We start from the raw sequence: 15120 nt of genomic DNA on the forward strand, positions 1-15120 counted from the left end.
GAGATAAATATTCTTGAACTTATATCTTGACATAATACATAAGATTGTTTTCTAGAGGCGGACTAGTTGATATTGAAATCTGTTTTTTTTTTTCCTAAAGCATTCTCAAGGAACCCTTTACTCAAGGGTGTATGAATAAAATCTTGTTTTAAGAATTGGCTTTAGTTTCTAAAGATCTAGCTGACCCTGGCAGACTTAAGGTTAAGGGTTAACATATGAAGGGTTAACATGAGACAGTAGAATGTTTGGTGTTGAAAGAACAGGAGTGGCTGAATATGGTGTCTCTAACTCTTTGCTGGATTAAGTAGGAGTTTCCGGGGTTGAACTTGCCACGCTGGTAGGGAGTCAAAAGCCCACTACCATTTATGAGCGCAAAGTTTACACTTGGAATTCTATTCCAGGTGTGAAAATTCTACATTACATGATTGTACTAAACTAAGTTAAAGTTGAAAGGTCATCAGTTCTTAGTCTTCTGCATTGATTTTTTTTTTCCCCCCCTCATAGGGAGATTTCATTCTGAAGATTGAGCCTCCTCTAGGGTGGAGTTTTGGTAAGTTAACAAATAACCAGGTATACTTTGTAAGGGATTAGGCTGTATGCTGAATATTAAACTGATGGAGTGCAGAGATTGTTCATATAAAATATGAAGGATTCATTTCTAGTGTGTAAGAGGGTTGTTTTTTTAAACTCCTCCATCCCTGTTACTTTAGAGTAGTTTGGATTTACTTTTGATCTATCCTAAGGTTTTCTGTCTTGTTTCTTGAAATAGGCATCTTTTCTTGTACATCACAGGAAACTCCGTTTTTGCAGCTTCATTCATTAAGTGCCAGTAGAACTTGATGACTGTAGGGGTCAGGAGTGGGGACTTGACTTCTGGCCTGGGATGGCTTCTTTCTTAGCCCCCTCAGTGTTTTTTTAATAAGCTTTCTTTTAGCGAATTAATGGTAATATTAAACATTGTGAAATTTGACATAAAAATCCAAATCTACCGAAGAAATCAGAAGATCTGGCAACCTTGGGGCCTTACCAGCTCTGTGGCAACTTTGGACGAGTTCTTTCCGCTGGGTCAGCATCCATCAGGCTCCCAGACGGCTCATTGGTGAAGACTCCACCTGCCAGTGCAGGAGATACAAGAGACATGGGTTCGATCCCTGGGTCAGGAAGATCCCTTGGAGGAGGAAATGGCAACCCACTCCAGTGTTCTTGCCTGGGGAATCCCACGGATTGAGGAGCCTGGTGGGCTACAGTCCATGGGGTCTCAAAGAGTTGGACACAACTCTTCAAATGTGTGCATACATGCTCAGTTGCGTCCAATTCTTAAAAGCAGTCTTTCTGCACACGTACACAAAAAAGCTCCAAACTTCCCTGAGGTCTGTTAGTACCGTTGGAGGAGCGAAAGTGGGGTTGATCAGAAGAAAGGGTTCTACTATGGTGTGGCTGATATTTTTGCAGAGCAGAGCCTGGAAATTTTTGTAGAGGTGGGTGTGTGATCCCAGTTCTGTAGCTTGAGGGGAGAAAGGGGGCCCAGTTGCTCCTACCAGGCCTGCCTGTGAGTTAGGGGAGGAACAATTGAGTCCCTGCTGTCACAGAGGCAGCGACCTGCATCTGGGAGACAAAGTTCTTCCTCAGGTCACAGCCGGGGCTGCCTGACTGCTGGGGTCCAGAAACTGGAGGGGAGTCAGAGCCAAGCCCTGGCCAGAGAGGTCACACTGCGAAAGTGTTTTGTTTGAATCCCCTCCCTTCTTGTCAGTTCTTTTTCTTTTGATAAGCTTGTTAATTGAATCGTAGCATGCGTGTGTGCATGTGTGCTAAGTCGCTTCAGTCATGTCCAACTCTGTGCGACCCGTGGGCTGCAGCCCACCAGGCTGCTCTGTCCATGGGATTCTCCACCCAAGAATACTGGAGTGGGTTGCCATGCTCTCCTCCAGGGGATCTTCGTGACCCAGGGATAGAACCCAATTCTCTTGGTTTCAGAAATTCTCATCACAGAGGTATCAGGCAATGAAGTTCAACAAAATGAAGACACATAACCACCACCTAGATGAGACAGAACCTGACCAACTCCCAGAAGTGCCCCACCCCAGGCACTTAATGAACTGCCCTGCCCGACCTAAAATGATAGATTATTTTACCTGTTTTGAACTTCATGTAAACGGAATCATCCAAGGTTCAGTTTTGCGTCTGGTTTCTTTCTCTCGACCTTGTTCACAGGATTCATCCTTCCTGTGTGTTACTGTATTAGTTCATTTGATTTCTGTGTGACTGGCAAGTGATTTACCCCTCTGCTCTTGGTGGGCAGTTGGGTCGTGTCCCGATTTTGGCCATTGAGAGCAGTGCTCCTCTGAACATCCTGATTACTCCTGTGAATCTTGTGGTGCACACGTGTCTCCGTTCCTGTTGAGTACTAATATATACCAGGGTGGAACTGCTGGGCAGTAGACTTTGTAATCCAGCCCTAGTAGAGATTTCTGGACCGCCAGAGTGGATGTTGCAGAGCTTTGCTCTAGCCACCGGGTGTAAGAGTTCAGTCCCTCACATCCTCACCAACACTGGCCGTCAGTCTTTTTTATCTTGGCGTCCTGATGGTGGAGCAGTTTCAGCCACTCATTGTGGTCTCAATTTGCATTTCCTGATGGTCCATGAGATTGAACACTTTTTCATATGTGTACTGGCCATTTGGATATTCTCTTTTGTGAGGCGCCTGATAAAGGTTTTATCCATTTTTTCACTGACATCTCCCCCTGTGTGTGTGTGTAATTCTTTATTTTACATGACGTTCTCTTTTTAAAAAAATTACCTCTTTTTTTTTTTTTTTTTTGGCTGCACTGTACAACATGTGGAATCTTAGTTCCCTGACCAGGGATTAAACCTGGGACCTTGGCAGTGGGAGTGCAGAGTCCTAGCCACTGGACCGCCAGGGAATTCCCCTGAAATTCTCTCAATTTGTCCATTTTTTTTTTCTCTACCTATCACTTCACATTCTTCCTAACTTTTTAAAAACTCAACTTTAACCCATATTATGATGAACTCTTCAGTTATTTTTAATTTCCTTGAATTGGTTGCTGATACTGAAAAATCGGGACACAGCAGGTAAGACCCAGATTTTCAGTTTTTCATGAGAACTTGGAAGCTCGGGCAGCACCAGGTCACGCGGCAATAGTGGGTGGAAGCTGTCTGCTTTTTCCCATTTGCCTCAGTCCACACTTGGCCTCTGCTGACTTCCAGTCCACCTGTTTACTATGGACCCTGGAGTTTATGGTCTTGGTATAATGTGGCTGCACCCACGTACTCGATCAGGAGTCAACTCTGGAGCCAGACTTTTGGGGTTGAGAATGGGCTCTGTCCCTCAGGAGCTCTGTGATTTTAGGAGAATCCTTCACCTTTCCGTGCCTCAGTTTACCCCTCAATCAGCTGCAGTGTTACTGCCTCCCTCTGAGATAGTTGTCAGGGCTAAGTGCACCTAGCTTAGTGGCTGGTCTCTGGTGGGTGTTCAGTAAATAAAAGTTTCTGGTGCTCACTAGATTTTCCATGGGACTCTGAGATACAACTCAGCTGTGAGACTGTTGTAAACGTATCTTATACTCTCAACCCTGGTTCCCTCTGGGGTGGGGGCGAGAGACTTTTCCCTCCTTTTCCTACCTTTGGATTTCCAGCCACGTGAGTGGCTCAGAAATGAATACAGTGAAAGTTAAGCAGTGCAACATGTTTTACATGACAGTTTATCCTGTCCCAGAACTCAACTTGCTTTTGTGTCCTGTCCCCCACCCCTGGCCCCCCTGTCATTGCGCAGAGCCGACCACCGTGGAGCTGTACGTGGATGGTGTCAGCGACATCTGCACGAAGGGCGGGGACATCAACTTCGTGTTCACAGGCTTCTCCGTGAATGGAAAGGTCTGGCGTTTGTCACGTTTGCTCTGTGGTACAGACTCAGTCTCCTCTTACCTTTAAAAAAGTGAGAATTTTGAAACTGGGGACTTTGAGGCTATAAGGGATGCACAGATAAGCTTCAGGAGGGCCTGGGAGCTCGATGAAACTGTATGTAAAATGTGGCGGGTGTTCTTGGGGGCTGGGTCTAGGTTGCTGGTCATTCCTTTGTCCAAGTATAGACAGCAGGATGGCCTTTTAGAGAGATAGGGTCTCAGGGGCCAGTCTCCCCATCCTGGCTGCAGTGCCGCGGCTGAGATGCCCCTGTTTCTCGCCCACCTTGTCTTCGTGGTGGGTTTATTCTTCTTGCCCTTTACCCTGAGAGGGAGCAGCCAAGCACACAATGGAGTCAGTGGGACAAAGTGTCATTTCACTGTTGCCATTCCTTCTCCCTGTCCCCTTGCTTCCCCAGGAAGGGGAGCCACGATCTCTACCATCTTTTCCAAGGAATCCTGACCCAGAGAAGGTCGTGGGCAGCAGGTGCAGACTGGGCAGTGCTGCTAAGGGGAGAACGTGCCCGCTGGGCGAGTCCTAAGCTCCTCCTCCTTCTCCACGGCAGGTTCTCAGCAAAGGGCAGCCCCTGGGCCCTGCAGGAGTTCAGGTGTCATTGCGAAACACAGGCACCGAAGCGAAGATCCAGTCCACAGTCACACAGCCTGGCGGAAAGTGAGTTAACGCTCGTGCTGCCCTGCCCTGCAGCTAGAGCTGGACCCTGGTGCAGGGGGGTGGAGCTCTGGATTGAGGGAGACCTGGGTTCAGACCCTGATTCAGCCTCTTACCTTCAGACAGGTTCATATCCTACAGGGCCTCAAGTTCCTTACCTGTAAAGTGGAAGTCTTTTGACCCATATCTAGCGGTGATGAGATGATTAAAAATGAGATTAAATAAAGCACCCGCTGCAGGACTAGGCCTTCATTTACTGGCTGGGACTGGCTCTGGTTCCCAGGTGGCTCAGTGGTAAGGAACCTACCTGCTAATGCAGGAGATGTGGATTTGATCCCTGGTTCAGGAAGATCCCCTGGAATAGGAAATGGCAGCCCACTTCAGTATTTTTGCCTGGAAAATTCCATGGGCAGAGGAGCCTGGTGGGCTCTAGTCCATGAGGTCACAAAAGAATTGAACACGACTGAGCCTGGTGTGACGTGTCACTGGATCTGGAGCCCAGCAGCTGGGTTTGAATCTTGTTTCTCCCGTTTGCTAGCTGTCTGCCCCAGGGCAAGTTACTTAAGACCTCTGTGCTTTGGTTTCTTCATTTATGAATGAGGATAATCATGGAACCTACCACCTAAGGTTATTGAGAAGATTAAATTATGATATTATTGTTTCAAACTGTCTGGCATAGAATATGCACTTAATAACTTTTAGCTCAATACAGATTAGCTCAATTACGATTTTTAAAAATCATTTTATCACTATTACATCGCAATCATTTTGTAGTTGGAACTGATGACTATTTAATTAACCTTGTTGAGTCAAATTTAAAGCATTTATGTAATGGATTTATATCATTGCGTTGTAAATGTTAATAGATGTGCCAAGATTAATATCCGAATAGTTCCAGCTGATCATTTTGAAAGCATACAAATCACCATTGACTGCTCCAGTACACAAATCTGACTAAACTGCAAAATAGAAATTTATAATGAGCCTGTCAGTATATCATCCAGTTTCTAAATGATGACTGTTGGAATTATATTTTGGTTTTGAAACACTTCTTGTTGCCTGTCCAGCCCCCTCCTCTGATCTGTAGAAGGGAATGTAGGACTTGATTTGCTCTGGTCTCAGTAATTTGCTGCTGGCCCTGCTGGGGAAAGGGACTTGAGCTTTCCAAACCCCCTTCTTGAGCACACACTACACGGAGAGTCACGTGCAGAACTGGGATGCTGTGAACACGAGCTAGAGGCTGAATCTTACCCAGGCCGAAATCCAGTGGCAGTATCAACGCCACTGTAGCCGGTGGTTTCCCGGCCCTGTGCAGTTATTACAGGCGACATCTGATGTGATAAAATACCACCACAGAAAAAGGAACTGAATTGAAATTGTGGCATTCCTGTCACTGGAATTAGCCCGCATGTGGTCTGGTGCTTTTGCACATCTGAAGGGCTAAATGTATCAGAATCCTGGAGGCAGTGTTTCCAGCCTCAACTCATCTCACTCTGGTCTTGGTTTGTTCACAGCTGCTAGAACAGTCTTTATCGGCTTCTGGTTTCATCACAGTTGCTTTGCGCAAGAGCCCAGAGTGGCTTCTGTTTGTTCCTGATAACAGATCTTAATAAACTCTCTGGGGTTGGAGTCAAGCTCGTTATCACCTGCCCCCTGACGCTTAGTGTCATCTTGTGTCAGCGTCCGTCTCAGCTCAGTGGGCCTGTCTGCCGATTGCTTGTTTCAATTTTGTCGTTTAATTTGTTTATGAGTTCCATTAGTTATTTGGTTGTGGCTTTTTTTTTTTTTATATTATTTTTTGTCCTTACCATGTGGCATGTGGGATCTTCCTTCCCTAACCAGGGTTTGAACCCATGCCACCTGTAGTGGAAGTGTGGTGTTTTAACCTCTGGACCGCCAGAAAAGTCCCTGTCCCCCATTCTTCACACATCTTTCCTCCCTTCCCACTTCTCTTCGTTTAGACACTTCCCCTCTCCTCACCTCTTCATGCCTGTCTGTCGGCACACGCTTGAATGATCTGTGACTGACCCCTGCTGAACCACAGGGGCTGGTGTTTAGACTAGAATCCCTGGGGTGAAGGAAAACATCAGCCTGCCTTCTCGTCAGCACACGAGCCCCTTTCCTTGCACACAGCCAGTGCCCAGTAAGTGCTGTCTGATGAGGATTTGAACAGCGAAGGATTGAATTTCATTTATGCTCTTTAACTGGCTCAGGGCAAGTTTGTGGTAACTCATGCCTCATTTTCTTGTGTTTGGAAGAGTAGTCCTAAATTAGAAATATTCAGGTTGCTGGGAGAAAGTGAAGTGGTATTTTTTTCTTTCTTAGGTTTGCATTTTTTAAAGTTCTTCCTGGAGATTATGAAATCCTTGCAACTCATCCAACCTGGCCACTGAAAGAGGTGAGCATTTATTTCCATTATGTCGATGGCCATGCCAAACAGTGTGCTGGTTTGGGGACAAATGGAGTGGTTTTCAATTCTGGATATGAAGTTATTTTGTTTTTTCTAGAAATTCATGGAAAAAACAATGATGCTGCTGATTAATTTGGTGGTGTTTATACAGGAAAACTCCCACACTGTAGCAGATTTTGCTTATGTTGGTTTCTGTTTTAGGTAATGACATTGTCCTCCTGCTGTGAAGTTGGTTTGTTATTAACTTATACCTATTTTAAGCTAAATCAACACCAGAGGGACCTGATGAGATTATTTTATTGTTCTTTTTTCTGTCTGTAACAGCAGTACTTACTCTGAATTCTTGTTCTTGTGCCCAAGGAGAATATGTAAGAATGTTTATTGCAGCTTTGTTTGTAATAGCAGAATATTGTAAACAGCCTGTATGTCCATGAAGGGGAGAGTGGATTGTGGTTTCAACACATGATAGAATTCTGTACATCAGCAATAATGAATGAACCAGAGCCATGTGTATCAATATGACTGTACTTAAACACGTAACATTGAAGGGAAAAGGCAAGTTGCTGAAGGACAAGGAAATATGATACCATTTATATAGGGATTAGACACACTTGTGATCATAACCACTTCTGGATACATTCATATGTGGAAAAACTATAAAGATGCTGCAAATGGGAATGGCAGTGTATTCATTATGGTACTGCTGTCTGCAGCAGGAGGGAGGAAGGGGTGTGCAGGTCCGCAGGGTCTAGAATTGTATTTCTTCTCTTTTATTCTTTAGCTGGTTGGAGCTTATATAGGTCGTCTTTGGTATAGACCCCTGTATCTTTTTGTTTGACTGAAATAGTTTATAGTAAGAGATTGAAAAAAAGAAGACACTTATTAAATGTGGTTCTGTAAATAACTGAAAAAACAATTTGAAATAAGACCTAAAGGACATTTCAAAAGGTTAGTTTTTATATTGGTTTTGAGGCTGTGTTTCATTCTTGCTAAAGAAGCATCAGTATTTCAGTTTTTACTCTGTGAATTTTTTTTTTTTAATTTTTTTTTTTCATTTATTTTTATTAGTTGGAGGCTAATTACTTTACAATATTGTAGTGGTTTTTGCCATACATTGACATGAATCAGCCATGGATTTACATGTGTTTCCCATCCCGATCCCCCCTCCCGCCTCCCTCTCCATCCCATCCCTCTGGGTCTTCCCAGTGCACCAGCCCTGAGCACTTGTCTCATGCATCCAACCTGGGCTGGTGGTCTGTTTCACCCTTGATAGTATACTTGTTTCAATGCTATTCTCTCAGAACATCCCACCCTTGCCTTCTTCCACTACTGTGTGAGTTTTATGCATTTATAAGTGATGATATAATTTCACACCTTGATGTGTCTGTATACTGTTTATGGTCTGGTTCTTTGGATTTTTCTCTTCTGGTCAACATTTAAAAATGTTTTACTGAAAACTCAGTAGCTTACATGTTATAAATAGAATACGTTTTAAGATTTGCATTGTTCGTTAGTTGTATGCATAAGGAATTTGAGTTTATTCATGTAAAATTGTGTTTTAAAGTAAAGCAGGCTATTAAAAGTCAGGAAAATGGTTGCCCTTTGGGGGAGCAGTATCAGGAAAGGAGCAGGAGGGGGCTTCTGAGGACCCAGTGTCTGTTCTGTGTCTGAGTGCTGGATGCATGGTGTGTTTGGGAAAATAACTGTTCCTATGTGAATTGTACTTTAATGAAGAGGTTAAAAATACATGGATGCATACCATTCAGCATAGAAAAAAACATGTTCATTAAAAAAGATTGGAACATACAGAAGAGCATAAAGGAGTGGAAATGGAAAATTTGGAAGGTGGAAAAGTGTAAAAGAAATAAAATGCCACCATCTAGATGAAAATATCATCGTTTTCATTTTGCCGCTTTTCCCTGCCCTTCATCTTGCCCATTAAAAATAGTTGTGATTATGCTACACATTCATACGCAATTTTATACCATTTCGTTTGTTGCTTTTCTCCGAGTTAATATTTTAGTGTAAGCACGTCCTCCTGTTGTTAAATGCTTTGTGAGCGTCTGTTCTTTTGGAAGTTAAAATCTTCTTTTGTAGGCGAGCACCACTGTGCGCGTGACCAACTCCAACGCCAATGCCGCAGGTCCCCTCATAGTGGCCGGCTACAACGTGTCTGGCTCTGTCCGCAGCGATGGGGAACCCATGAAAGGGGTGAAGTTTCTTCTCTTCTCTTCTTTAGTGGCCAAAGAGGTAAGCAAAGAGGAGTGAAGAACAAGAGAGATTGTGGGCAGAGGGTGGAGGAGATGAGAGATCACAGACTAGGAGATGCAGGTCAGTCACAGACATGGAAAACAAATTTATGGTTACCCAAGGGGAAAGCTGGGTGGGGGAGGGATCGATTAGGAGCTTGACATTAACATATACACAATGCTGTACATAAAATAGATAAACAACAGGATCGTACTGTATAGCACAGAGGTGCATGTGTATTCAGTCGTGTCTAACTCTTTGCAAGTCCATGGACTGTAGCCCACCAGGCTCCCCTGTCTGTGGGATTTTTCAGGCAAGAATACTGGAGTGGGTTGCCATATCTTCCTTCAGGGGATAGCACGGGGAACTATATTCAGTATCTTGTAATAAACTGTGTAATTGTGATACTGGAGAAGACTCTTGAAAGTCCTTTGGACTGCAAGGAGATCAAACCAGTCAATCCTGAAGAAAATAAACCTTGAATATTCACTGGAAGGACTGATGCTGAAGTTGAAGCTCCAGTACTTTGGCCCCCTGATGCAAAGAGCCAATTCACTGGAAAAGACCCTGATGCTGGGAAAGGTTGAGGGCAGGAGGAGAAGGGGGGACCACAGAGGATGAGATGGTTGGATGGCATCACTGACAATGGCCATGAGTTTGCACAAACTCTGGGAGATAGTGGAGGATAGGGAAACCTGGTGTGCTGCAGTCCATGGGGTGACAGAGTCAGACTTGTCATAGTGACTGAACAACAATAAGCTGTAATGGAGAAGAATCTGAAAAAGAATGTAAATATGTGTAACTATCACTTTGCTGTATAACAATTGTAAACCAACCATACTTCAATTAAATAAAAAAATGCAGGTCAAAGTTGATGGATAGTCTTACCATCTAAGAACCTTGTGTCTCTCTCTTGACTCACAAGAAATTGAATGTCTGCACTGGGAGGCAGTGGGATTCAGTGGAAAGTGCCCAGGCTTTGAAATGAAACAGACCCAGCTTCAGACAGATCCCAGCTCTGCCTCTGAGCAGCTGTGTGAACTTGGGCCAGTTTGTTTTCTCAACTGGATGATGGTGATCCATGGTGATTTTAGGCTGTACTGTTTTTAACTTTGCAAATGAAAAGTGAAGTGTTAGTCACTCAATCATGTTCAAGCCTTTGCAACTGCGTGGACTGTAGCCCACCAGGCTTTCCTGTCCATGGGATTCTCCAGGTAAGAATACTGGAGTGGATTGTCACTTCCTTCTCCAGGGGATCTTCCCGACCCAGGGATCGAACCTGGGTCTCCTGCATTAAAGGCAGATTCTTTACCATCTGAGCCCCCTGGGAAGCCCTTAACTTTGCAAACTTGTATGTAAAGATTTTTACATTGTGCCCTGTCCTCTACTGCTTCGTAGAGGAAATATTTCAGAAGTATTTTGTGAGGTAAAACATATGCAAGTTTTTTGAAAGGTGGCTATCTGATAATCATCAGAACGTGGAAGTGGAAAAGGAAGTCATTTTGGCGTTTTCCTCCTGACTTAGGATGTCCTGGGCTGCAACCTCTCCCCGGTGCCCGGGTTCCAGACCCAGGACGAGAGTCTGGAGTACCTGTGCCATGCGGTCTCCAGAGAAGACGGCTCCTTCTCCTTCTTTTCCCTGCCGAGCGGGGGCTATACTGTGGTGAGCAAAGCCGACTCCCTTCTCTTTATGTTTGGGAGTCTTACGACAGGAGGTGTCAGTGCCCTTGGGATATCAAAGGACCGAATGGTTGGCCTGCAGTTGCACAAACATTTTATTTAGCAGTAACTTAAAGTGTGACTCTGTCCCCTCAGTAACAGCTGCAGAAAGCATCAGTCTTTTCTCTTTTAAATGTGAAACCGGTATGATTAATAGTGTCTCTTTGCCCACTTTGAACCCCCGGTTATTTGTGGGCTGCTGGCTTTGACTGTTAATATTGATGGTTGAATCATGTTCCTGGCTCTTGGTAATTAACAGGCTTTTCCTTCCAGATTCCTTTCTATAGGGGAGAGAGGATTACCTTTGACGTTGCTCCTTCCAGACTTGACTTTACCGTGGAACACGACAGCCTGAAAATTGAGGTAAGGACTCCCTGCCTTCTGGAGGGATAGGTGTTGGAGTTCCCATTCCTGGGCACAGGTGTGGCAAACGTGTTAAAAAACAATTAATATTTATCTAAAAGTGCTGTTGGAAAAAACAGAATCTTATACTTTCTTCTACTTTATTCTGGCATCCACGGAATCCTTCACATCGCTCACATAACATCTGTATCTTAGCGAATTGGAGCCCTGGTTCTATCTACTTCATTCAGTGAGATATGTTCACTGTCAGTGACATATTTCAGGTACTCTTATAGTGATGGGATGATTGGAGTAATTGAAAGAGGCAAAAATTCCTATTCTTGTGTAATTCATGTTCTAATGGCAGAAAGAGACAATATAGTTATAAATAAGTAAATCAGAAAGTATATGAGAAGGTCATGTGTTCTTTAGAAACAAAGCAAGAAAGGGGATTGTTCAGTTTCAAGGTCAAGGGGTGGTTGAGGTCTCCTCGGTTGTACTTGGGAAGGCCTCACGGAGAGGTGACTTTTGAGTAACGGCCTGAAGGGGAAGAGGCAGTGAAGTGTACTTACATCTGTGGGAAGGGCGTGTAAGACGGGGGTGTGGCAGGTGCAAGAGTCCTGAAGTGTGGCTGGGAGGCGTGGGGAACCCCCAGAGGCCAGGGTGGCTGGAATGGAGGGAGTGAGGAAGGGAGAAAGAGGGGAGGGGGTCAGAGCGGTGACGGGCAGGTTGTGCAGGCCCTGCCGGGCTTTCTGGGCGACAGCTGGCACCACTGAAAGGTTCTGAGCAGAAGCAGGTGTGCCTGCCTGGCTGCCACGTTGAGCAGAGTTCTGCCGCGGGCAAGGTGGAAGCGGGGTACCAGCCTGGAGGCTGTTGTGGCAGGAGACCAGGTGAACTGACAGAGCCTGGTCCATATGGGGTCACCGGTGAGGTGATGGGTAGGGTGAGAGGTGGCCCGACAAACTCCTTAGACCTAAAACAGATGGTGAACGTGTTTTTCATCACATTTCTATCTTTAATTACAGAGGTAGAAAATGGTTACTATAGAAAATGCGCTAGGTCAAATCCCCAAAGAAAACAGCAGCCTTTTATAAGTGGACCACCTAGTGTTAGAGTTATTGAAAAAATGAGCTTTTAATCGTTTTCTTTTACATTAGAAAGGACTACATTGAAGTAGCTTAAGCGGGTGGAAGCTAGCTTTTAGGTCACATGCTCAGCAGGGTTCTGACTCTGCCTTTTAAAATCCACTAAAGCATTTGACTGTTCCGCTGTGCGCTGGAGTGGGGGTCGGAGGGTAAAGGTCAAGCCCTTGGTGCTTCAAGGGACTTGCCAAGAAGGATGGGGGCAGATGAATGGGGAAACACATTTCCCAATTGCAAACCAAAGTTTTAAACAGACTTGAATGGAATTTCAGGAAGCAGTCTATAAGCTAAATAATGTAGGACCGTTGAGTCTGTATTTCTAACACGTGATTTAGTGCCAGGTACTTGGCGGGTGCCTAATAAAGATGATTGTTGAGCGAATAGATGATTTAATAAGTGGGTTAACCACGTCTTTTTAGACAAAGAGCTATCTGACTAAAGAGGAAGCCATTTTCTTAAAGCTCTCACATGTATGCATTCCATCCATTCATTCAGGAGTCATTTATTGAGTGCCTGCTGTGTACCAGGTGACTAAGACAGAAGAGGTCCCTGTTTTCATGGAGCCTACGTTCTAGTGGGATGTAGACAAACTAGGAAGAAATCAAACAAGGACATTGGAAAGTTACTGGCTATTGGGAAGGTTTTTGCAGAAACCTCTAAAGTAGATTAGTGTGATTGTTAGTGCATGGTGGGGCAAGAGGCAGGGGCTCCCGAGAGAGGGTAATCAGGGAGGGCGTCTCGGAGGTGGTGATGGTTTGAGCAGAACCTGAAGGATGAGATGGGACAGCCCATCTCCCGTCTTCTCCAGGTGCGGTAGGAGATCTAGGCTGAGGGAGCAGCTCATGAAAGCCCCACATGGTGAAGGCAAGTGGGAATCCCAGATCAGGGTGGCTGAAGCCCAGCGACTGCAGAGGGCTGGGTGCTGCCCCTCACAGGCAGGGAGGGTGCAGACACAAACCGACCTGAGAACGTGGGGTGAGGGGATGTGCAGCAGTAGGGGCCGAGCGAGGGGGTGTAGGTGGACTTAGGACTTGAATTCCAGTGTGGCGGGAAAGCAGAAGGGCCTGAGAGACCTTGCAGAGGTGGAATCCACGGGACTGTGATGCTGGCGGGTGGGCAGCGGGGAGCACGGTGATCCTGGGTCTAGGCTGGGAGACTACGGGGTGGTCTGGCCCCCCGGAAACAGCATCTGGAGGGGAGAGGGCATGGAGGGGGGCTCTCACAGGTCTGACTCAGTGGTCTGTGGGGAAGTCAGTCTCTCGAGCTTTTTCTTTCAGTTATTTGACAAATAGCCATTTTTGGAGAATCTAAGGAAGAAGACAGACGTGGGAAGGGGTTGCTGGTGGGTGAGTCGGGAGGGAGCCGGGCTGTCGCGGGGGACCAGGAGGAGCCAGCGTGGGCCGGCGTGCTGAGCGGTGGCATGAGGGGGCTAAGGGGGCTTCCTTAGCTCAGGTACACGACAGCTTCTCCCTGTTCCTCATCTTCAGCCGGTGTTCCACGTCATGGGATTCTCTGTCACTGGGCGGGTCTTGAATGGACCGGAAGGCGAAGGTGTCCCAGATGCGGTGGTCACCCTGAACAACCAGATCAAAGGTGGGCAGACACGCTGGACCCAGGCCTGATTGCCGGGGCTGGGTTTTGCTACAGGGGGAAATGGAAAGGAAGCAAAATCTTAACGGCTCTTTGAAAACAAGCCAGCTTTCGGTATCCCCGTGTAGATGAGGAACATGCAGCTGTTTTCGGCTCATCCTTTGTTGGCATATTTTTGTTCTACAGTCAAAACAAAAGCTGATGGCTCGTTCCGCCTGGAGAACATAACCACCGGGACGTACACCATCCACGCCCAGAAGGAGCACCTGTACTTTGAAACCGTCACAATCAAAATCGCACCCAACACGCCTCAGTTGGCTGACATCATCGCCACGGGGTAAGGGGATTGTGGGGGTTGCCACAGGGTAAGGGGATCGTGGGGGTTCCGGGGCTTACATTGGCAGTCAGCAGAGAACAGAGCATCTTCAACCTGACCATGTGTTTCTGCCATGGAGTCTCATCCAGTCTCCGACACCTGTGGAGACTCAGCTGGCTTCTTTAGAAAGATCAGAGCTAAATGTTATAAACTGAAGGTACTTAGCTTCAAGTACCTTCTTCCTGCTTCCCGAAAATCATCTTGCTTCAAAATTAAAGTGAGTTTATGATAGAAGAGGATCTGTTGTGCCTGACTTCACATCTGTGGGGCCTTCCTTGGCTTAATTGGAAGGTAGTGTAGTTGGTTGAGAACGTTGGTTGTTAAGATGCTTCGGATCATGGTCACAGTTCTTCCTGTTTTGTTGTGCTTAGCGTGAGTTGTGAGGGGACATGCTGTGGTTGAATTCCTATATTTCATCACATAGTGACCACGTTTAGTGCAGAGAACCCTGGCCTTCGGGTAGAGTCTGGGTCTTTCTTATCTGCATGTTCCCTAGAGAGCGGAGGTGGGGGGAGGCTGCCATCTTTTCCTTGGCAGTAGGTGCTCACTAAACAGTTGGCTCAGTTGGTAAAGAATCTGCCTGCACTGCAGGAGAGACCCGGGTTCGATCCCCGGCTCGGGATGATCCCCTGGAGAAGGGAATGACCACCCACTCCGGTATTCTTGCCTGGAGAATCCCATGGACAGAGGAGCCTGGCGGGCTA

General features: G+C 45.9%; 1 protein-coding gene across 1 annotated transcript in view; it reads left to right on the top strand.

Moving 5' to 3' along the window:
• LOC133063480 (BOS complex subunit NOMO1) overlaps positions 1-15120 on the top strand; it is a 55130-nt gene that overhangs the window by 4689 nt on the left and 35321 nt on the right. The window contains exons 3-11 of the mRNA XM_061152903.1: positions 505-550; positions 3791-3891; positions 4484-4590; positions 6913-6985; positions 9095-9247; positions 10773-10910; positions 11240-11329; positions 13938-14043; positions 14227-14377. Coding sequence (XP_061008886.1) covers positions 505-550; positions 3791-3891; positions 4484-4590; positions 6913-6985; positions 9095-9247; positions 10773-10910; positions 11240-11329; positions 13938-14043; positions 14227-14377 — 965 coding nt within the window. The remainder of the gene's footprint in view (positions 1-504; positions 551-3790; positions 3892-4483; positions 4591-6912; positions 6986-9094; positions 9248-10772; positions 10911-11239; positions 11330-13937; positions 14044-14226; positions 14378-15120) is intronic.

This window comes from Dama dama, chromosome 10, assembly GCF_033118175.1.
Source record: "Dama dama isolate Ldn47 chromosome 10, ASM3311817v1, whole genome shotgun sequence".
NCBI classification, from domain to species: Eukaryota; Metazoa; Chordata; class Mammalia; order Artiodactyla; family Cervidae; genus Dama; species Dama dama.